General features: G+C 42.1%; 1 protein-coding gene across 1 annotated transcript in view; it reads left to right on the top strand.

Annotated features, from left to right (window-relative positions):
* The first annotated feature begins 1,858 nt into the window (after positions 1 to 1,858).
* KIF26B (kinesin family member 26B) overlaps positions 1,859 to 22,194 on the top strand; it is a 301,610-nt gene continuing 281,274 nt past the window's right edge. Inside the window, exons 1-2 of the mRNA XM_065834763.2 lie at positions 1,859 to 1,990; positions 2,244 to 2,645. Of these exons, the coding sequence (XP_065690835.1) occupies positions 1,928 to 1,990; positions 2,244 to 2,645 (465 nt within the window). The 5' untranslated portion in view covers positions 1,859 to 1,927. The remainder of the gene's footprint in view (positions 1,991 to 2,243; positions 2,646 to 22,194) is intronic.

Here is a 22,194-nt window from a genome sequence, read left to right as displayed (position 1 = left end):
AGGATGGTGATTGTTGACAGAGCAGATGTGGTGAGGCAGGCATAGCTAGCAGCTTGGTAATTAAAAGTCTGCTGAAAAACGAAGTAAATCTGCCAGTTTGCCACCAGAATTGCTGAGCGCAGAAGATAGGAAGTTACACACCGTGGTGTAAGTGGCACGTGGCTGCCTGCAGTTGGTGTCTGGGGCCCTGTGGAGTATACTGCTCTGTCCTGCTGTATACTTGCAGCATTTTCCTGCATTACCTTGTCATCCGTATCACATCTGTCTAGAGAACAAAACACGGGATCTCTGCATGCAGATTTATGTGAAACCCATTCACATGCAGTAGGAACTGGGGTGCATTCCTTTGTTCGCTTATTTGGTCAGCTTTTTGGAGGCACCTATGTAAATGCACAAGGCACTGGCTGATGAAGCCTGGCTACCTTGGGTGGCATTGCTTGTGTCAGCTTTAGATTAAAGCTTTCTTATCCAGATCAGGAATGGCTGCTCTGCTCTTATGCTGATAACCTAGTCAAGTTAAAACACAGCAGAGCATCTTACACACCTTTACTACTGGTAGAGTATCTGTCAAAACAGAAATGCACTGGGAGATTTCTTGCTCAGTGATGCAGTGGGCTGGTTTTGTTTCTTCATGGCTGTTACAGCCCAGGTACATTAGGGATGCTGGAAGGATGCATTTATATGGAAGTAACAATAGGAGGGTGGAAAGGTGGATGCAAGTCCCTTGTGTGTTCTGCCCTCTCAATTGCATCAACCCATTCGTGTTATGACCCTATTGCGGGACCTGGCATTTAGCTCTTTATTGCATCAATTTCTGAGAAAATCAGCAACTTGTTTTGAGGGGAAAGATTTATTATAGATGATTGTGCTATCTGCAGGGTTTGAAATAAAAAGGGATGTGTAACCAGCTACACATAACCTCCAAAAAGAAATGAGAATTAGAAGAGAAAGATCAATAGGGACACAAGCCTGTAGAATTTCACTGTTAAGAGATCAATTTATTATGCCCTTGACTGTAAGTTAAATTAATACACATAAAATTACAGCACAGAAAAAAGATACTAGTGACTGTCATAAATACAGCTTGCTTTTCTTTCCTAGTTATTTAGGGAGTATTGGGAACACTTGTGAAATCATGTTCATTAAAGCCCTGAATAGAGGCAACTAACCAATAACTGCGGTGAAAGCAACAAGATTCCCCCCCGCCCGCCCGCCCTTTTCAAGAAGAGGGGGGAAATCACAGACGTCAGTCAAGAAATACTGCAAAATAAAATGGACCCTCCTGGCAGCCGAGGCATCGCGCAGACCCGCGGTGCGGCTCCGGCACTTTCCTCGCAGCCTCTGCCCCCGCAGCTCCGCCGCTGACCGGGGAGCGCACAGGGCTCCGCAGCCCAGCTCTTCCTTTCCCTTGCAAAACTGTCAGGCACAAACGGGCAGGAGGATATTGGCTGCAAGGGACGCGGAGGCTCCTCCCAGAGCCTGGATCCCGATGTTTTTGGAGGATTTCTTTTAACTCAGTTACAAACCTTGGTGAAGGAAACAAGTTGCCGCTGTAGCGGAGGCGGAAAGCGCCTCTGCCAGGGCGAGCGCGGCTCCTGCTCTCACCTTCCTAAAGCCACCTCGGATGCTTCGCCTCACTCGCGGAGGAAATGCTCCTACTCTGGATGTTGCTGTTTCTGTGAAAGCAAGGGTTGTAAGGGAAGGAGAGCGAAGACAATGAGGAAGAACCGACCTGGAGAAAACCCCAGACCCAAGCGTTTTCTCGAGAACTGACGGTGTTTTGTGGCTGAGCGATCCCGGCGGAGGCTGCGGCCGGCGGAGGGAGCAGCCTGTCCGCCTCACGGGGCACTTTCAGGGACCGGCTTTTCCCTTCGGATGCGGACTGGGAAACCTGTGGGAAATTCTCCCGCAGCGCTGCGAAGCCACCATGAATTCAGTGGCTGGAAATAAGGAGAGGATTGCGGTCACGGCGCGGAGCAGAAAATACGGGGTAAGTTGTCGGCGGACAGGCGGGTCGGAGCGGTGTCCGCTGCCGTGCCGGAGCTCCCGCGCCCCTCGGCCGGCGGTTACCGACGCCGCCGGCTATGGCTCCACTCAAGTTCCGCGGTGCGGGGCGGCGGCACTGGGCGACCCACGGGGGTGGGCGAGGCGCGGAGGCAGCCGCGGGCGCGGAGCGTCCGGGCGAAACTTGCCGGCACCGCCGAGCCTCCGTGGCTGACCCGCTGCTCCTTCTCCCGCTCCAGGTGACCGACCCCTGCTCCCCCACGAAGCCCGCCGCCCCCTTCTCTCCCGAGAGCTGGTACCGGAAGGCATACGAGGAGTCCCGGGCGGGGAGTCGCCCAGCCCCGGAGGGAGCCGGCTCTGCCCTGGGCTCCTCCGGCACCCCGTCCCCCGGCTCCGGCACCTCCTCGCCGGGCTCCTTCACCGGCTCTCCAGGACCCGCCTCGCCCGGCATCGGCACCAGCTCCCCCGGCTCCCTGGGCGGCTCTCCGGGCTTCGGCACCGGCTCTCCGGGCTCCGGCAGCGGCGGCGGCTCCTCGCCGGGCTCCGACCGCGGTGTCTGGTGCGAGCACTGCAACGCCCGCCTGGCGGAGCTGAAGAGGCAGGCGCTGAAGCTCCTTATCCCCGGACCCGCCAACAGCAAGGTGAGCCGGGGCGGAACAGGGGAACCCGTGTGCCGCTCGGCGCGGGCGCCTCCAGCGCTGCGGGGTCGAAGCCGCCTGGGAGCGGCCCCCATGGCCGCGTGGCTGCGGGAAGACTCCCCGGTGGGGCTGCCCGCCACCTGGACTCCCCTCTGCTGCTGTCACCGGGAAGGGTTTTAGGGTTTGAGTTTGCCCCTTCTTGGTCTTGTACTTTTTCCCATCCTCTCTCCCTGTTTCATGTGGAACAGGGTATATCTGCCTGTGGAGGGCTGCCAAGCTTCAGGGGGGCCCCTGTGACAGTCCCTCAAGCTTGCTTCTTGCTTTCCTCTTACATTGCATTGAAGGTGGTTTTGTGTTATGTCCTGTGTACTTGTTCCCAATAAGAGGAAAGCAAGGCTGGGAATGCCACATGGAAGTCATTGATCCCTTCCTCTTTTGCTTTCTTTGATCCCTCCAGGATGGATTTACAAAATATTGTGAGACTTGGCAGTCACCTTAGTGGTAAGGTGTATATGGTCTGATGCCAATGGTTTGTACTTCCATTGCAGGGCCAGGTGCAGCAGGAATCCTTCTGTACCTCGAGGTTCAGATTAGGCATTGAAATGCTGTGTGAGTCCAAAGGTCACCCAGGGAGGTCATGGTAGACTATGGCATTGAACCCAGATCTCCAGGGTGTCATCAACATAAGGACAGCTTGGTGATGCTTTTCGTACAGAGAAGCACTAGGTTTTCGTCTCTTCCCTGAATAAGGAGACTTTAAAATACTTGAAGCTACTGGACTCTGAGTATTGGCTTGAATAAACCTGTGCCTGAAGAGCATGCAAGCATTTCTGAAATCTGGCCTTAGGTTTTAAGAGCTGACTGATCATGGATAGTATTGCAAGTCTGCTTTTTTGCCTCTGTTGGGGAATCTGGTACCTCCAAAGGCATACTCTAATGCTCCTTGTTTTTGTTTTGTTTGGCATTGTTTTTTTGTTTTCTCTGTTTGTTGTGCGTATAAAGATTAAGGCTAACAGCCCTAAAAGAGTGAGCAGCAGCCCTTGGGTGACCCCCTGCTACCAAAATAGTAAGTGCTGGGCTCCTCCATAGCAACCCTGTGAGTGTTGTATTGTGAATGGGTCTACAGCTCCCAGAATGTAATACAATGCGATTTTGTTTGCATTGTTGAGTCCAGGTACTATCAAATGATAATATTTACTCTTCCACTTCAAAGAGTTTTCATTAGTGGTTACGATAAAGAGGTATCATGGAAAAGAGCTGACTGCTGAGAATGGGTCCCTGGTGTTGCTGTTGTGTTCTATACTCCATTATTTATTTATGTGCCATGAGAGTAGGAGTTGGTGCTCTCTTGAACAAAAGACTAAAGGGCTTGATATTTCCTTGTCTTAAGAGCTGGCTTAACTGAATTATTCATGAAAAGGAAAAGGGGAAACCACCAAAATTAATAGTCAGTTTAACCATATTAATACATGGTTGATTTCCTGGAAAGTGACCTTGAACCAAAATCTTCACAGATTTCAGGCTATGTGACTTGGCAGTCATTACCAGCTGTGGGTATAGGTGGGCAATTACTGATAAAGATATGGGAGCTGTCAGAATAACTGACATTAGGATGGAGGGAGTATAAAACATAAACATCAAGACTCTGTATCCCTTGCACAGTGTTTGAAATGCATAGATTTTTGCAGTCATGTAAGGATTTGGACAGACTTCCCTTATTGTAATAGTGTCCTATACTAGCCTTCCTGAGACATTACCCTCATGTTACTGTTAATCATTCTGTTCTGTTGCTCATGTAGCTTAGCTGATGGTGTTGTACAGGCCTGTCTTTATTCATGTCAGTAGTAAGCTTTACTTCTCCTTTTTTTTTTAGCCCACTTTTCAAACCTTCTAGTTGTGTGGTAGTGCCATTTACAAAGCTGTTGTGCCTCCTTCCTTCTCCTTAAATCCACACAAGTAAGCTGGTCTTTGTGGGCTGTGGTGACCCTCTGCCCTACTCACTTTGTTAGACAGTACTTGCAGACTCAGTCCTGTTGAAGTACTCCAGCCTTTTGCATGTAGTTAGTTCCCTTCCACAGATGGGTGCTACCTGTCTGTTGATAGTCACAGAAGCATTACTTTCTGTCATCCTTTTCTGCTCATTTACAACCATTAATAACTTTCTGGGCTTTCAGTTTCTGCCTTCAGTAAACACTGCCCAGCACAGTGATCCTTTGGTCTAGTTCAGGGGTGTCAAACTCATTTTCACTGGGGGCCATATCAGCTTCACAGTTGCCTTCAAATGGCTGAATGTAATTTTTGGACTGTATAAATGTAACTACTCCTATACCCCTGGTCTAGGTGATATAGCATACAAATATTTTGGCTAGTGCCATTGACTTCTTTGGATGGAGTGTGCTATGCTGGTCTTGCAGGTTTTTTATTGTTGACATCCATGGGGTAGCCTTATCAGTGCCTGCCTGGGGACAGCAGGGTGTTGATGTGGGCTCTGCCAGCTCAGCAGGGAGCTGCATTTGCAGGGTTGTGCCACCCTAATGCTCCTGGGCTGCCCTCTGAGGGGGAGATGTACAGGGTCTCCTGCAAGGATGTGAAAACTTGTAGTGCACCTGGGGAACAGTTTCTTCAGTTTGGATTGAGGCTGGAATCTACCATGCATGTAGCTGGCATTTTTCAGGGTCCTGTGAGGTATACTCTTGATTGTGGCTATGCAAATAGTTTTTTGGGGGGCTAGAATTCATCCTGCCATGGACTTAGTGGAATAAGGAGCAAAACTCATTCCTGGTTCTGGGTATTCCATCAGAACTTGCAAAGCATCTTATAATTCAAGACTGTAGCGCCCAGTAGGACACAGCTAATTGGTGCCATGCCTTTATTAGATACATTTTAAATCCTCTGTTTAATTGTTCAGTCATCTTCTAGTTGGCTAGATTTAGCTGACTTACACAATGTTTTTTGTTGGTGCTGTTGAAAGCAGCCTAGAAATTTCATTAGCATTATAAATAAGGTCTGTGGCACCTGTTTCACATTTATATTGTGTTTAGAAATGCATATAACCCTGAGTCTTGTGTATTGCAGAACAAGCAGAATATGACGGTATCTTGCGTTTTGACACATCTTGTAGCAGATACGTGAACCTACATTGATGTTTTCTACAGTATATAATCATGTAAAGATTTATGTATATTTGCAAACTGTAATACTATACTTAATTGCTGCATAAACAGACCAGGCTTTATGCATGAAGCTATGTACTGAAGCTTTTCATTTGATGCAGAAAAGGCACACTTAACGTAGTGTAAACTACTTCTGACTAGCTCATTGTCAGTGTTGAGGTGCTGAGCTTTCAGTTTTAAATAGAAGCATTATCTCCTAATACATCAACAAGATGAAAACTTGGTATTTGGTTTGGCTTTTTATTGGTAATTTTTTTGTGAGGCACAAAGATGAGGAATATATAGTTATAGTTCCACTAATTTAACCATTTAAAATGCCAAGTTCCCTGCCATTTATATTTTAAAAAATGCTAAAAGCTTGTTTTAACTTTTTGTCTTGTGATACAGATGTGACTTAAAGATTTAGAACAATTATCTACCTACAAGTGGTCAAGTTTTATGAGAATAAAACCTTCGTGTAACCTCCATGTGAAGCACGCTTGTAGGAAATGACCAGCACAAGTTGTCATTATAACTGCACATTGCAGTTTGTGACTAAAAGAATCTTGGAGCATTTGGTGGCCATGTTTTGTGGGGTTTTTGTTACACTTGCATGATGGTAAGGATTGTCTTGAATTTTTTTTTTCTAATTTTAAACTTTTTCTAGCACTGTATTTTCAGAAGGGCACCAGACAAAGTTCTAGCATGGAAGTTTTTGGCACCACACTCCCTATTTATTAGAATTTGTGTGAAATCTGATTGCCTGGAGTTCAAACCTGTGATATCCTCTGGCTTCAATGGAGCACTAACCTTGGAGGCATCTGATTAAAAAAAATCATTAACTTTAATTGAAGAGTTGCTATATTTGTGCATCAAATTATATTGTGTGTAAATAATCAATTGGATGCTAGTAAGAATAGTTTCAAGCTGGTGATTATAGATTTGTTAGTATGGAATTCCAAAAATCCTGAATACAGCCTTTAAACCCAGAGGTAATTTGAATGTGTAGATGTGAATGGCTGCTTGGGCATGTTGTGATTGGGTTAGGAAGTTAGGATACTATTTTAAATATGTTGTTAGGTGGTTTATATTCTGGACTATCCCCTAGCTGAAAGGTCTGTGTTTCTGGGTATCAGAATTGGGTAGATACTGATGTAGCACAGTGTGTCTGTGAAGGGGGGAAGGGAAGGATTTGAATTCAGGGTACAGTTTTGTTTTCCTTTTTTCCCCACATACTGACATTCTATCTCATTTTTGCTTGCTTTTTGTTGAATTTAGCCTTTTCTGTTTCAGAGGTGTTGAGTAGTCAAAGACTTGGCTAATAGTTATTAATAATGAAGAAAGCCTTGAAGCTGATCTAATGAAAAATAGGTTCCTGTAGCTTGTAGCTACTTTAGAAACATTCCCAGTAGAGACAGGACAGTACTGAAGCCTTCCTCAGCTTAGCAAGTGGCAGAATAATGGAATTTCATTTCTGTCCAGACCTTTAATTTGTGAACAAGCATGACCAGTCTGTATAGTGACTTAATTCACTGTGCAAAAATCTCAGGCACCTAATCATTTCATCCCAACTCATTGTAATGCAGATAGGATTATTGCATTAGAAATGTGATTTTAAATAGCCTGAGGCAGTAATTTGTCAGCATTTGGAAGGATTAACTCCATTAAAGTTTAGGCAACAACAACCATTCTTTTGTGTTGCATCACAGGTCACAATATCAAACATTTAACATAACTCATCTGCGGATCTTCTTAGAATTGTATGTTTCCTGGCAAGTTGGGACACCACAAGCTACTTCGGTTGCCCTGGAATTACAGCTGCTTACAGACGTCCAGAGGAGACAATCGGATATGCCTTCACCTCTGACGAATTAATGTAAACTCTTTTCTCAGAGCAGCTGGAAGTCTTGCTGCTGCAATCCACAGTGTCAATGTGTGACGTGATATAAATATCTCTTTCAAGCTTGCAAATGTCTTTGAGGTAAAGATGAAGATACTGTAGATTAAAGACTGGTTTTTTGGAAGCTGTCAAAACTGTTAGTTCTGCAGCTTTCTTCATGGGATCTAAAAGGCGTGCCATTACTGAGTGCCCTGGATATTAGGAACAGACCTATAATTATATTTAGTGAGTTGAGACTATTTTTTTTTTTCCTATCAGAAAAGAAAATAACTCTGGAAACCATAGACAGAACTGTTGTGGTGGGGGGGAGGAAGTATTCACACTTTATCTGAAGTAAATCTCTAGGGAAGAGCAATTTTTAAAATCAAATTGGCTTTTTTTACAGAGGTTTGGCTGTGCATCTGAAAACATTGTGTTCAGAAATAAACATTAATGCTTAGTCTGTAGCTGGCATCTTCATGCCAGTATAGTATTAAGTGACAAAATTCCTTCAAGATGCTTTATACATGCCATGAACGCCGCACTGATCTCTAAAATCCCCTCATGTCTTTAGATGGTCTTATTATTTTCTTAGAAGTAAATGTGGCAACAGTTGTACCAGTCTTGTATAACAAGCATAGGATTTCGTCATGTAACTTTGGAGAGGGAGGAGAAAGAAAGGTAGTCCATGCTGAATTCCCCAGACAGTCTTAGAACAATATGTTACATGTTAACCAGTACAGGCCATGGACGTGTAATGGGATTCAGGTCCATGTCAGCATATTATTAGTACAGTGCAGTGCTCTGTATGTAGGGTTGAAAGACATTTGCGGTTTTGCCCCATCAGCAGCACATAGCCTTTGACATCATATAATTGGGGTGATTCCAAGCACTGAACTTGCTGCCTGCCACTGCAATAAACTTGACTGTCATGCTTTACATAATAATATGGTGGGAACTGCAGCATTTTGTGACATGTGGTCTGCATGTCAAAAGCTTGAGAGATGTCCTAAGTTAAATTGCTAGCTTAGATCCTAGCAAAGTGTCATGCTGTAGCTTGAGAAGCATGCATGTTAATAAAATGTGAGGAGTACAAGCATGTGGCCTTCCTCTCCCCATTTGATAAATGCTCTGTTTCCCTCAATATAAGACAGTCTTACATTAATGTTTGCTTCAAAATATATTACTTTTTTTACATGTGTAGCTGCCTGGACACTATTTAAACTGACTTTTTAAATGAACTGTAACTAGGATTTATTTTTGGAGTGGGGCTTATATATTTAGCATCCTCAAAAATCCTGAAAAATCATGCTAGGGCTTATTTTTCGGATAGGTCTTATTTTTGGGGAAACAGGGTAAACTGTTGCTAATGTTGCAGTTCAAGAACTATCCCTGATTGCAGAAAAGCAGGTTGCATGTTGACTTTGAATTAAGCAAGCTATGGTATATAACAACATGCTGATAAACAAAGTAGTATCCCAAGAGTGGGAAGTTCTGAAAGTGTTTTCCATAGTCTTTCCCATTATTGGACCAGATTTGCACTGTGACACTGATGGAAGTCACAACAATTAAGGTATTGCTCTTCTAGAAAGCAATGGTAAAGTAATAACTGAAAGCAGTCTGCTTCAGTCACACACTGAAATACTGCTTTTCTTTGGAAGCTTCAGCTGCACGTTTGAAAGACATGGCAATGTTTCATCCAGCAGTTTCTGTTAACATGGTGTAGTCATTGAAGCAAAGTTGTTTTAGATAATCATACCATGGCTGCATCCTTGTTCATAGGTTTATAGAACTCAAATCCCCGATGACTTATGTTGCCCAGTTTTATTCTCTATTGCCTATTATGCAACCTTCTTACATTAAACCAGGATTTAAAATAAAATAACTATGAGCATAATGAAGCTGCTAAGAACTGTGTTTAGATCTTTGGTTTTGAAACCTGAAATATATAATCAGACACCTTCTTGATACAGTTGCAATATCTTGTAGCATCTACAACCAGAATCTGCATTTGCTTATGCTTCTTTTGCCTCTCCTCTTCAGATGATATAGTGTAGCTTAGTAATGTTTTGATGAGAGCATTTTTGAGCTTTTTTCCAAGTAAATGTGCAGACCAACGCAAGACACTTAATAGAGCAGGGGAATGTTGGCTGGACTGTCCTGAACTTGGGATGGAGACTTCAAAAGATCCTGCAAGAAATGTAAAATATTGAAAACTCTTTCTCTTGATTAACTTGAACTACTGTTGCTTACTTATAAAAAGAGCAAAGAAGTGGGGAGGGAGAGAGCAGAGCTCTGGATCTGAACCTTGTCAGTCTAGTGACATACATAGAATTGGCTTTAGTGATGGGATTCTGACTTGAGTGGGATTTCTTTTAGGCCCCAGTTGTCTGTTATATACCTCTAACCAGAGAATCCTTGTATGCATTTGAAGCAGCAGACATGCTGCTTGGGCTGAGCAGGGCTTGGAGATCCTGGCCCCTTCTGGGCTTCCCAGTGTGCCTTTTCTTTCTCCTCTCTGTACGAAGGTCGTAAGTTAACATCCCTGCAGGTCTCCTGTGGGCATACACATTGCTTGCTCCCTGCTTCAGTTCTTATCGAAATGATAGCTAGTTCAAATGCTTTCAGTAGTGCTGCTTTCTAAACTCAGTTCTTGTGATTGAAAGGTGGGGGAGTGACTAGGTGTGCTATTACAACAGCAGATGTGAGGAGGCAGTGATCTCTGAGAAAGGTATTGATGAGAGCAGCACAATGCAGCCGAACGTAACCTCAGCTGTAACTAGTACAGAATATAGGGATTACTTTTTAATTACTTTATGAAAGAGAAAGTAAAGGAAAATATGATAGTAACTATACAAAAGAATTAGTTTTAAGAAACTGATGTGTTCAATTGCAGTTTGGATTTTTTGTTATGATATCAGAATTCAATGTATTTTATTTGAAGTAATAGTGTAATAAGGCTGTTAAAAGCTATTTACCGTTCCAAGATTGATGTGCTTCTTAAAATTTATTTTGATCTTCAACTGTGTTTACTTTTAGCTGTCACTAAGACCTATTCAGTTCAATCTATACTATTAAATCATATAGTCTATGGTTGATCTTGCATTTCTTGTATATTATAAAATATTCTATGTTTTGTAGGAGGGTAGTAAAAAGATGCAGTCTGAAGAAACCTTCAGACTGATTTCCTCTTCTCCTCTTCTCGACTTTCCTCTGAAACTGTATGTAGCCTCTGTGCACCAAAAAAAAAAACAAAAAAAAAAAAAACACCAAAAAAACCAAAACAACAAAAACCCAAACAAACAAGATCGCCAGGGAAGCTCTGTTTGAGAGAACTGAGGGAACTGATGGGGTATTAAACTGGACTTGGTGTGTACAATTCATGATGAAAGCAAAGCGTCCCTCTCCTCAGAAGGAACTGGACTCTTCCAAATTCACATAAGGAAATCCTACATTGGTATAAGAATTTTGTGTTGCGTATTTAAACTTGTTGTGCCTTCCTATTAAACAAAGTAGGCCTGAGTCTGCTCCCTTTGTTGCCCTACAAGTAGGAGACCTTAACTTACAGGTCCTATGGTATTGGCTTTGTTAGTGGCTGATCAATTATATTATTCAGTTGTTTTGATGGTTCAGGAAAAGAGCATCAAATGCCTTTTAAAATTTATTTTATTCCAGTAAAAAAATACTGCAATCCAATGCGAGTGTGGTTCTGGAAAATATTTGAAATTCCTTGCTGGTGGTGTGTGTCAGAGGAACCGTGTATGCTGGAGGGGAGGATGTCTGTATCCAGTGCTATAGGACTGATGTGAAGCATCCATCCAGCTCTAATGTCTCTAGGAAAATCTTAAACTGGGAATACTTTCTGGTTTGGCTTCCAAATTACCTTCAAGTGGAACTTGCTTTGTATGTATTTCAGTTTTATAAACATGTTTCAACCTGCAGGTTTTCTGTGATCTGTTAATAACAAACTTCTACTCTTTTATTTCACCATGCCTCCTAAATCATAGATATTTTGATGTGATCATTTATTTGCACCTCAGTATTCACAACAGCTTCTCTATTCCATGGACTTGCATGGGAACAAAATTCTGTTAATACTCACATGAATGTTTGAGGAAAAGCAAATGAAAGGAAATTTTGACATCCGCCACATAAATACTTTCTTTTTCTGAAGAAAAAAGTGAAAATTCACAGTGGTGTGTAGGTTTCAACTTTGTTCAGAACTGTCTGAGCAGACCCACCTCAGCAGTAGAATTAATTTTCCTCAAGTTGTATGTGTTTCTTTCCCTCTTTCTCTCCCACGCTCATAATTAACTGAACATAAATGAGGATTTGGGAGTACAACCCATCAATTTCTGTGGGCTGCTGTGTGGTTCTGTTGGGAATTGCCCATTCCTTTTATCATAGGTGTACTGAAGACATGAGATTCCTGCAGTGCTGAAGATGATGGTCACTCTAGAGCCCTTTGCTAAAAATGGGGCAGAACTTGGTGTTTGCCTGATTGTGTCTTGGCTCCTGGAAGAGTCACTTTGGCAAGCTGCTGTTCTTACCAAAGCCAAATTTGGACTTGGTTACACATGAAGTGACTCAGGAGACTGGGCTTCTGCCTTCTATCTGAGAGCCAGAATGATTGTATGCTGCTGTTTCAATTGGACAGTTTTATTTTTCTGTGCCTCTCAGTTAAATGAACCCCTGACCTGCAGAGTGCCGAATGCTGAAAGAATTACTTGTTTACTCCATCCACCTGATGGACTCCAGCAGAAAGCCTAGTGGGCAATAAGGGAGTCTTGGCTTTAGGCAGAAGCCGAACAGCAAGAATAGAAGTCATTACTCTTCATTTCTCTATTAGTTTCACTGCTCATTTAATAGTGCTGGGCAAAGAAAAACATTAATATCCTATTCAGCAGCCAAATGCACTAAATTGGGAGTTGCGACTCTTGTGTTTTCCTCTTTTCTAATGGGTATCATTAAAATTTAACAAGTCATCTAAATCATGTTAGTATTCCCAGGGTTAATATTACTGAAATTGCTGGCAGTGTTCCCACAGGAAGAGTTAGCGGTGGCGGGGGCTGTGGCTGGCATTTGTTGCTCAGAGGGAGGTGTTGGGACTGGAGAAACCGTGGCACCAGAAAGGTATAATGAAGTCTTTGGTGGCAGGGGCATTTGCAATACACATGCATATTCTTTCCTATTCACCTTTCCCTTTTCACTCCCTCCCCCGTTTTCTCTCCCCACTAGTCCTCAAGCTGTCATTTCAGCTCATACTTGTTAGACTTCTAATGGAAATTCTTGACAATAGGCCTGCATATATGTGAACGTAGAAGGAAAGCATACTAGTGCGCTAGTCAGTGTTAGTGTCAGATTTGAGAGATTGTTAGACCATAGATGGCTTTTACTGGAGGTCGAGAAGGCTAACAAAGTGGGAGATGCAATTAAAATGGTATTTGTTAGAGGGGAATAGCTAGCTGTCTGGGCAGACTGAACATGGGGAAGTGATGAGTAGCTGGAAGGCCATTAGTGATGGCTTTGTAAGCAGCTCTGCAGCATAGGTGGTAAGCCTAAATCCAGAGCTGCTCTTTTAGCATGCCTAATAAGACTTCCTCTTTTTCCTGTGTGTCAAATCAATTTTTGAATAATGGATTTGACAAAAATTCTGTGGATTTTGGTTTAGAGGAGAGAAAGAAGTTATGGTGAGTAGGTTGGGGGAGAGAAGAAACTGGCTTAAGGGAGCTTTGGGCACACTCTTCCATCACTATGAAAACAAAGCTCCACAAGATTTTGTGGAGTTGGTTTTAGTAAAGTCATTTATCCAGTGTTCCTGCAAAGAGGCTGCTTGACGAATATGACATGGAACAGGCAGCTCATTTAAATGCCTTCTGATTTTAAATGAACAGTTGGGGTCTAGTTCTTCTAAGTTCTTGATGAGAGCTCTGATACTAAAAAATCTTTTCAGAATTGCTTTCCCTACTGCAATCATCTTTAATTGTTGGAAGTATCTGATCACATCTATCCTTTAGCCTTTTCCTGACTGGTGAGCTTTTGGGTGTTTGGCTTTAACATCTTCAACCACTTTCAAAGTTGCAAGGGCTGGGAATAGACACTTACAGCAGTGCGTTTTGGTGTCCAGTACGTTTTGGTGTCCTAAAGGACATAAACTGCTATGAGAACAGGAAAGGCATGCTGTGAGGAGAAGTATAGGGCTTTGAGAGAAAGAAGATGGGCTATAGAGATAGAAGTGAAGGGGAGCATGAAGCGTGCTTTGGTTGGTCCAGACAATGAAGGAACAGTGCTTCCATGGGAAAGGTGGCACACTGGGGAAACAGGGTGAAATGTGTGACAAAGCAGTGATCTTTTAAAAGGCTGAGCTCACTGCTGGTGTCATTAAAACTTCACAGAAGTATTTCATATGAAGTGTATGTGTGGTTGTGGTGGTGTATGTGTGTTGTGGTGTGTGATGGTTTTTTTCTTTTTTTTTTTTTTTATAATATTATTTTATTTTAAGCGATCCCTATTGCTCCCCTTGCCCAATAAACACCAGCAAGCAGCCAGAACGGTAGAATACAGTTACACTAAAGTTGCCTTTGGTTTAATGCACTTCAGTATTTTTCATTCTGAAATCAGGTGTTCCAAAGACTAAGGTACAGGTGCAACCTGTGATCTAAGGTTGTAACTAGATTTTCTTTCTTGCACCTCATTAGTTTCTTTTGTTTACCAGTCACAAGGACCTGTATGTTCCATATTGTCGATTTGAGACTTGGTATAAAGTGAGGGCTCAACTCAATGCACTAACAGTGTCACCCAACATAGAAAATAAATGACATATTTTAGTGTTCCAGCAATATGGTAGAACTTGACATTCTGGAGCATAGTTAGGTCTCTGAAGGTAAAAAATGTTTAATTTCCAGATTAATTTTGATTCTTAGAGTGTTGATCTTACTAATTCTGTATTATTATTATTAGAATTTTACTGAGTGCTCTGAGGGCATGCTATTAAGTGGTAGTACTTGCTCCAAATACTTCAAAAGCAGAACAGGAAAGACTTAAGGTGTGAGAGAAGAGCTAAAGGTGGGGGAGTACACAGGAGGGCTGAATGCACTGGCACTGATAGCTCTAAATGAAGCACTTTACAGACTGAAGTGCTTTAAATTGCCAGCCTTCTTTGTCAGTCCTAGTTACTTGGTTCTTTCTAGCTTGGTCTGTCACTGTCTTGCCTGTTTAGTATTCCACTTAAGTATAACAAGAGACGAAATATCCAAGGTGCCTGTATCCTCCAGGAGTCAGCTCTGCTGATGTGAAGACCTGTGTTCACTGTTTATAAGCAATGAGCTAAACGGGTATAAAGAGGAGGGGGAGAAGGGGAAGGAAAACTGTTGTGACTTTTTCTTAATTTGCTGTTTGTTTTATCAGGAAAGGAAATAAATTCTGTCCCTTTCCTACTCCAAACACATGCACTTTGGATAATAGGAATCGTTTCAATAAGCACACACTGCTAAGGCCCAGATAAGGGCTATTTTTGTGCCTGAAATACCAAGGACCAGAGCGTGCTATGTGGGAAGCTGGTATGGAATGCTGCCGAGGAAGCAGTGTGTAGTAATGTGCATGGGTGACACTGATAAATGGCTCCTCTAAGCAAGCATCTGCAGCAAATTGTCAGACTGAGACTTCCCAGCATACCCTGGACCTCTGCATGAATGAAATCTCTGTTGTGCCATTATTTACCCACCTCCATATGAAATGAGAGGATAGGATTCATTGCTTCAGTGCAGCTTTTATGAGTTTGCTCTCTTTATATACATAAATGTATATAGGTGTATGTATTTCTTTTTTTCTGTATTGCTTTCTGCAGCAATAGCTACAGAACTCCCTGTATCCTCTTGCTGGTCAGCCATCCAGCTTTTTTAAATGGGACAAACTGGCTTTCAGGGTAAAGGGTAGGTCTTTTAATTCTGGAAACCTAAAATGAGCTGTGTTCTATGCATTCTGTTCTTTGGCTAGGCACATGTATAATTAGGGTAAGTAATAAGCATGGTTTAGTTTTTGTTGTTTTATTGTGTTGTGGTTGTTTTAGTAGAGGTTGTGGTAGCTGGGGAAAAAAAGGGAAAGGTCTTTGATTATTTTCCTTTTTGAAGAATCATGATTACTTTCTTCAAAAGGCAGTCAGACAGTCTACAGATCTACGTTGCATTGAAGCCTCTCATCTTCTCCTTGTTAGTACTGGACATCACTGATGCGTGAAAAGCATTGGACTTGCTCTTTGCCTTTCTTCAATATGTATTTTTTTACTTCTTTAAGGCTGTTTTCTAGAACAGCTTGTTATTGAAACTGAAACTCTGGTAATTTAAGCTTTAATGGAAAGGTCTCTAGAGAGCAGGGTAGAATTTCTGGCCAACCTAGAAAAAAACCCAATGTTTGGTGGTTAGCATATACTCCCAGTACATGAAGACCCACATAAGTTCCCTGCTCTTCTTTATTCCAGACAATATGACAAACCTCAGGGCTCTGAGAAATGAACCTTTGTGGGTTTAGCTGCAAGGATATAAAATGGTAACCTCTGACAGAGCAGCAGAAGGGTAACACTGTGTGTCAGGGCAGAAGGACTTGCCATGCACACATAACTTAGCTACCAGATTACACTAACAAGCACCTTAGCCAAAGTTTGTCTTCACTGACAATGTAAAGAAATCCAACTGGGGGTCTGGGTGCAGGTGATGTGTGGATATATGTCCTGTCCCACCACCCTGCTGTGGTGTTGATGGCTGCAGCTGCCTGCTCCACCTTGCTTATGCAGCTCTTAAATTGTTCCTTGACTATTGGAGCCCTCAGCTGCTTGCTGTTTTAGCCTTTGCCCTCAAGCTATTTCTGTCTGTCTTGCTGGTGTTTAGTAAAAAGCTCTAATATTTGTTTGCTTGTGATGTGGAATGGGACTTTACCCACGGAATTTTCCGTAGGAAAAGACCTTTTTTTAATCACTCAGTAGAAGAGGACGGATGCTTACAGAGGTAGAGTCAAGTGGTTTGTAACACTTAGATGCTTGTGGAAGTAACAGGACTTCACACAGTTGAAAATATTCACATCAATGTGCCCATTACTGGAGTGCACGTGTAGATCTCGGTAAAATGTTTGATTCTTCTGTTTTTACAGGTGAGGAGAGGAGATACAGAGCAACTTTGTGAACCAATTGGTTGCATAAAACAGAGTCCAGGTTTCTTACATGCTTGTGCTATTGACTAATGGGCTTTTTCCTTTCTTGCTAATGTTGCCCATCGCATTCTGCAGCAGCTCTTGTATGCTGGCTCAGCATTGGCTCTTCTGACTCTGTATGGAGAGGAGGAAGAGAGTTGTGGTTTGCACTTCAAAGCTGTTGGCCTTAAAGGGATTGGAATATGTCAGTTGAATATACCGTAACTAATTACCCAGTTATGACAAAAAGTCTTTTAGAAAGACCTTGACTTCTGATTCTCTGATTGGTACCAGACACTGGCTGCTATGTTAACGAAAAAAAAAAAAAAGAAGAAATTGCTAATGGCGCTGGGTGTTTCTCTGTGACTTTTTTTTTTTAAGAGACTGTTTATTAATTCTCTTTTTTCTTCCTACCTTGGACAGTTCATATCTATGAATAATTTAATTGTCCTTGGCTCTCTGCTGTTGTGAATGGCATGCTGTTAGGTGTTCTGTATTCATGTGGTATTTGTTAATGTTTATTTTGTATTCTGTCTGCCTTTCTGCCTTTCCAGAGATCAAATGGATGATGCAAGGCTTGACAACATATAAATACTATTAAACTGTATCTGAAAGAACAGAAAGGGAAGCTTTGTCACTTCATTAGTTAGAACATTAATTGGAGTAGATTGTTCAGTGTTCTTCTGACCAGTGGAGAAGTAAATATATATGAAAGAATTTTTCTACTTTTTGAAGTTTGTCTTGAGAATATGTCTGAATTTATAAGTAACAATTTGTACTAGCTTATAGGGTCTATCAAATATGTTCCTGTCTGTGTTTCCTATCTCTAGACATTATTTGCTACTGTCATTACTTAGCAGGTTTAAACTGCAGAAATACTAGTTTTCTGATTTTAATTCTTTTCTTCATCATTGAGACTTGTATTGCTGTAGCTGCTCTTGTGATACTTGTCAAGCAAAGAAAAGCATCTGTAACTTCTACCAGATTACATCCTTTCTGATCCAAACATAAGCATCATTATTAGTATTCCAAACCTTTATTTAGATCCTGTCTGTAATTCTCATGACCCTCAGGTTGAGACTCTGAGAACACTAAGCAGAAAGCATACCCCAAGCTACTTTTCTTGTCTGCAGTTTTTCTAGGTGAATGGGAGTAAAGGCTAATGCTTTAGTGCAATTTTATAGAGCGATCTCAGGGATGAATGTCCCATCTGAGAAAGCTTCATCGTTCAGAAAAAAAACATGCTAAGAACAAAAAATATTATGTTTGCTATCATGGGTAAATCACCTAGTGCCTGCTTTCCTGCTGGCTGTTGCATTAATAGTAACTTTTTAAGGCAACATTTAAGTTTTTATTCATCTGCAATTAAAGAGTGTTTGAGTGCATGCTGTTGCTATAATGGCATCTGCTTTTGTAGATATTTTTGCCAAGTTCCTCAGTGCTTCTCAGGTGCTGTGTATCTTTTTGTGGTGCCTACCAGAGTCTGCCACATGTTGCTAGGCTTCATAGAACTGTTGCATAGCCCTGTAGGCAGCAGAGAGGCTTTTGAAGTGCTTCTGATGCTGGGTGCACCTAATGCAAAGGAGGGTAACTTTCTATGAAGCTGACCCTGCTGTTGCTGGATAGCTGTACTACAGGTATGTGCTTGCATTGGCCGATGCCTTCAGAGTCCAGTCCTGGGCTCTTGTTCCTGTCAGCCAAGAAGCTGTGGGTTCTGAGGCTGGGTATCAGCTCTGCAATGTCTCTTGGGGCAGGCATGTTTGGAGACACTGTTCTCACCATGGGCAGCACTGGATGTGCTGCCTCTTTGTCTGTGGAATGGCTTGTTAGGCTGCCCTTAATTTGAACCATCTGTGGCAACCTGCATACTCTGTTATGATACTGTTTTATGTCAGAGCTCCAGTGGCATGCTGTGAGTGAGCTGGTGATCAGCACAAGAATTAAGGTAGAAAATCCACTGGAAAAATATTGCAATGCATGTACAAATAACGGGGAAAACAATTATGTTCATTGCAAACTGTACATCCTGCACCAGACTTCATCTTTGCTTTTCTTCCAGCAACCATAGTGTCTCTGGTGAAATTACAGGGTGTAAAAGGAGAGTTGAAATGTATCTGTAGTTGTTCCAGTGTTTGTTAGAGGCCTCCCCTGCGTTGGGTGAAGCAGTATTGACTTTGCGCTTCCCTTCATCATTGTCTGTTAAAGGATCCTGTTGGGCAGACTAAGGCTTGTTAGAGCACCCAAACATTGAGTCGCTAATTGGTTACAGCCCTGTGCTTTCTTTACATACAACTGTTCTCTTCCTGGAACCAACAAACACACTATATACCTCTTTCCTTAAACAACAAAAAACAAACAAACAAAAAAACCAACCAAACAAAAAAATTCCTCTGTGCTGTTTAAACCTCTCTACCCCCTTTTCTGCTCTGTCTGGATAACTTTCTTTTCCCTAACTAGTGACTCACCTGAATAGGATTGCTGCTGGCTCTGTGATTATAGCAATTAACTCTAACCCTAAGGAAATGGTTTGCTCTGTTGCCTGGCAGCCAGGATCTACAGGAGCTGGTAAAACAGAATGGATCAGACTTTTCCTGCATTTTGATCTTGTTACTGATTAGCAAGGAAAGCAACTTACTGTGAAAGATCTGGTCAATTTTTAGGTTGGCTAAGATATTTCAAAATCTGTTACCTTGCTTTTCAGAGCTGCTCTGAATTTCTTAGAACTTCTAGCCCACAGCAAAGTCTTTGGTAGTTCTGTAAACAAGGCTTCTTAAGCCTAGCTTAAAGGAATTGAGAACTACAATTGAAATCACATAACAATTTTTTCTTCTGGATGTTAAACTTGATCTTATAGTGGTGATTAGCCAAGCCTTAGTGTTGTCTTTTATTTAGTGGTAGAGAACAGTGAAAATATAGTTTTAAGTGAAGTTAGGGCCTTGAGAATTCACTATTGTCTTTAGCAAGCTTGATCACACATCAATAATTAAAAACAGATGTGTAAGCAAGGGCCTTGAACACTGAACAAAATGGGAGTGAGCAGTACATATGTTGGTATCCCAAAGCAGGCCTCACTCTGGGTACCAGGTGTTATCAAAGAGCACCTCTCAACTAGCATCAGAGGTGATAATGTGAACAAGCTGTCTGAATTGGGGTGACATGGCACAATTAAATCTTTATAGGGCTAACTGCAGCCTACTGAATTGGCTGCATGAGAGGAAAGGTAGGTCTGCCTACAAACAAACATGGGGCTAATAAAGCTACAATTTGTTTTTGTACCCCCATTGCCCCTTTTAATAATTCTTTTACCAAATGTCAGCAAATATGGAAAATTCAAACTAAGCTCAGCAGTCCAATTCTGTGGAATTGGAAAGGTGTGTGATATACCTGTGCAGTTTCCCTGGGCTGGAGTGCTGCCAGGCTTGATAAGTAGATGTTTTGGGTTGGAAGGAACGCCTGGAAGTTATCTAGTCCAGCCTCCTTTTCAAAGCATGGTGGACTTCAGTGTTAGATCAGCTTGTTCTAGGCTTTGTGAAATTAGGAGCATCTCCAAAGTAAGAGATTGCACAGCCTCTGAGCTCCTGTTGCCTTGCTTCTGCAGTCCTGTCCTCCCAAGTGCCCTGTCTCTTGTGTCAGCAGTTACTTGTCTGACCTCATGGTGAGCTTGTTGGGGAGCCAACCTGGCAAAACCAACCCCTTGCCCAAACCCTTGGTACTAGAAAAGGGAGATCAATGCGTGAAATATTAATCAGTAAATCAGACCGTGTTTCACCTGTTTTCCTTCAGTCTGGGGGTATTTGTGTTTTCTAGAGACAAATATCTACACCCAGCTGAGTGATTAAGACATGAACTGCTCATCTGACATCAGAATATTTGTAAACACTATGACTACATATAGCTGCAGGCAAATTATTTTTTTTTAACCCACAGTTTATGACTGCATGATGAAAAAATGTACTCATAAATACAAGAAAAAATAAGCTAGTCTTTTCAGATATGATGGCCTTAGTTATTACAATTCCGTTAGCATTCCCCATATTTTTTTGGTTGGTGATAGAAAAATAGTAAGAGATACCGATTTCATAAACAGATTGCCTACCAGTAGAATTGATCTGAAAGCAGCGAATGTAGTATGGCAATGCAAGAAGGCAGACAAAAGTATGGTATTGACAGTAGTAACAGTAGTGAATTTAGACTTGTGTGGCCATGAGTGACCACTTACAGTGACAAATGGTGGATTAAATAGCATCTAATTGAAGAAGGCCTATAGGAAGGGGAAAGGTGCTTGAAAACCGTAAATGCATGTTACAGACACATCTGTGTTCCAGGAAAATATGTGATTTAGCCTTGTTGAGACTGAGGTGTTTGTGCTGGGCTGTCCTGGTGTCTGTCTCCTTAACAGTTAGCCCAATACAGAAACCTTCTTTTCCAGAACTGTACAACGTGGAGATCTTCTACCTTGAGCTGTTTTACTTAAGTGGCAAAACAGTATACTGCAGGGTGCGCTGACTGTGTGAGGGCGTATGACACCGAGTGCATGGGGCTCCTCTTAGTTCTGTATTTCTGGTCAGCACAGCCAGCAAGCCGCTAAGTTCCTCTGAGACATGCCTTATACTTCGGTATTCTCCTTTGTCCCTGCCATGCTATGGCTGTAAGTGAAGAAGAATATCTGCCTAATGAATCAAATACTGTATCTGTGTTGCAACAGAACACATTCATATTTGAGTGCTTGCAATTATAACAAATTTAGCACTATTTCAGCATCATTTATTAATCTGCAGTCACTGAAAGTTTCTGCCTTATCCCTCTGGTGTTCAGTAAGGCTAAAATCTGTGAGGTCTGAATTGCTGACTAGAAAGTATCAATGGCTCAGCAATTTATGTTCAAAATATGGATGGACATATATTGTGATAGTTGAGGGCTTTTACTAGAGCACCATGAGATTTATTTAGCTCATCTGCATTTTAATTATAGGGGCGTTACTGAAAAAAACCCACCCTCTTAGCCACAAAATAACACATCCTGGTAATACCAGTTTTTCTCTGGGTTGTGAATTAATTGTGGGATACCACTGCACTTCTCAAAATTATATCCTAGGCACTTTGCTGTGCTTCAAAACTTAATTATGTTATAGCTCTCCAGCAGCCACATACATTAAGCTGATCTCGTGGTCCTGTAGGCTAGGATTTCTCTGCTGAAACTCATGGTGTTCCACTGATACATGGAGTAGATAGGAATTGAAATTGGATTTCCATCTTGTGGTTGTTGTGCTGCTAATTCACTTTCTTTTCAGCTATGGTGGATAAAAAGAACTACTTGCAAGTCCCCTGACTGTGACTACTGA

This window comes from Patagioenas fasciata, chromosome 3 (assembly GCF_037038585.1).
Source record: "Patagioenas fasciata isolate bPatFas1 chromosome 3, bPatFas1.hap1, whole genome shotgun sequence".
Taxonomy (NCBI): Eukaryota; Metazoa; Chordata; class Aves; order Columbiformes; family Columbidae; genus Patagioenas; species Patagioenas fasciata.
The sequence above is the reverse complement of the archived record's forward strand: the minus strand, read 5'-3'. Positions and strand labels throughout refer to the sequence as shown.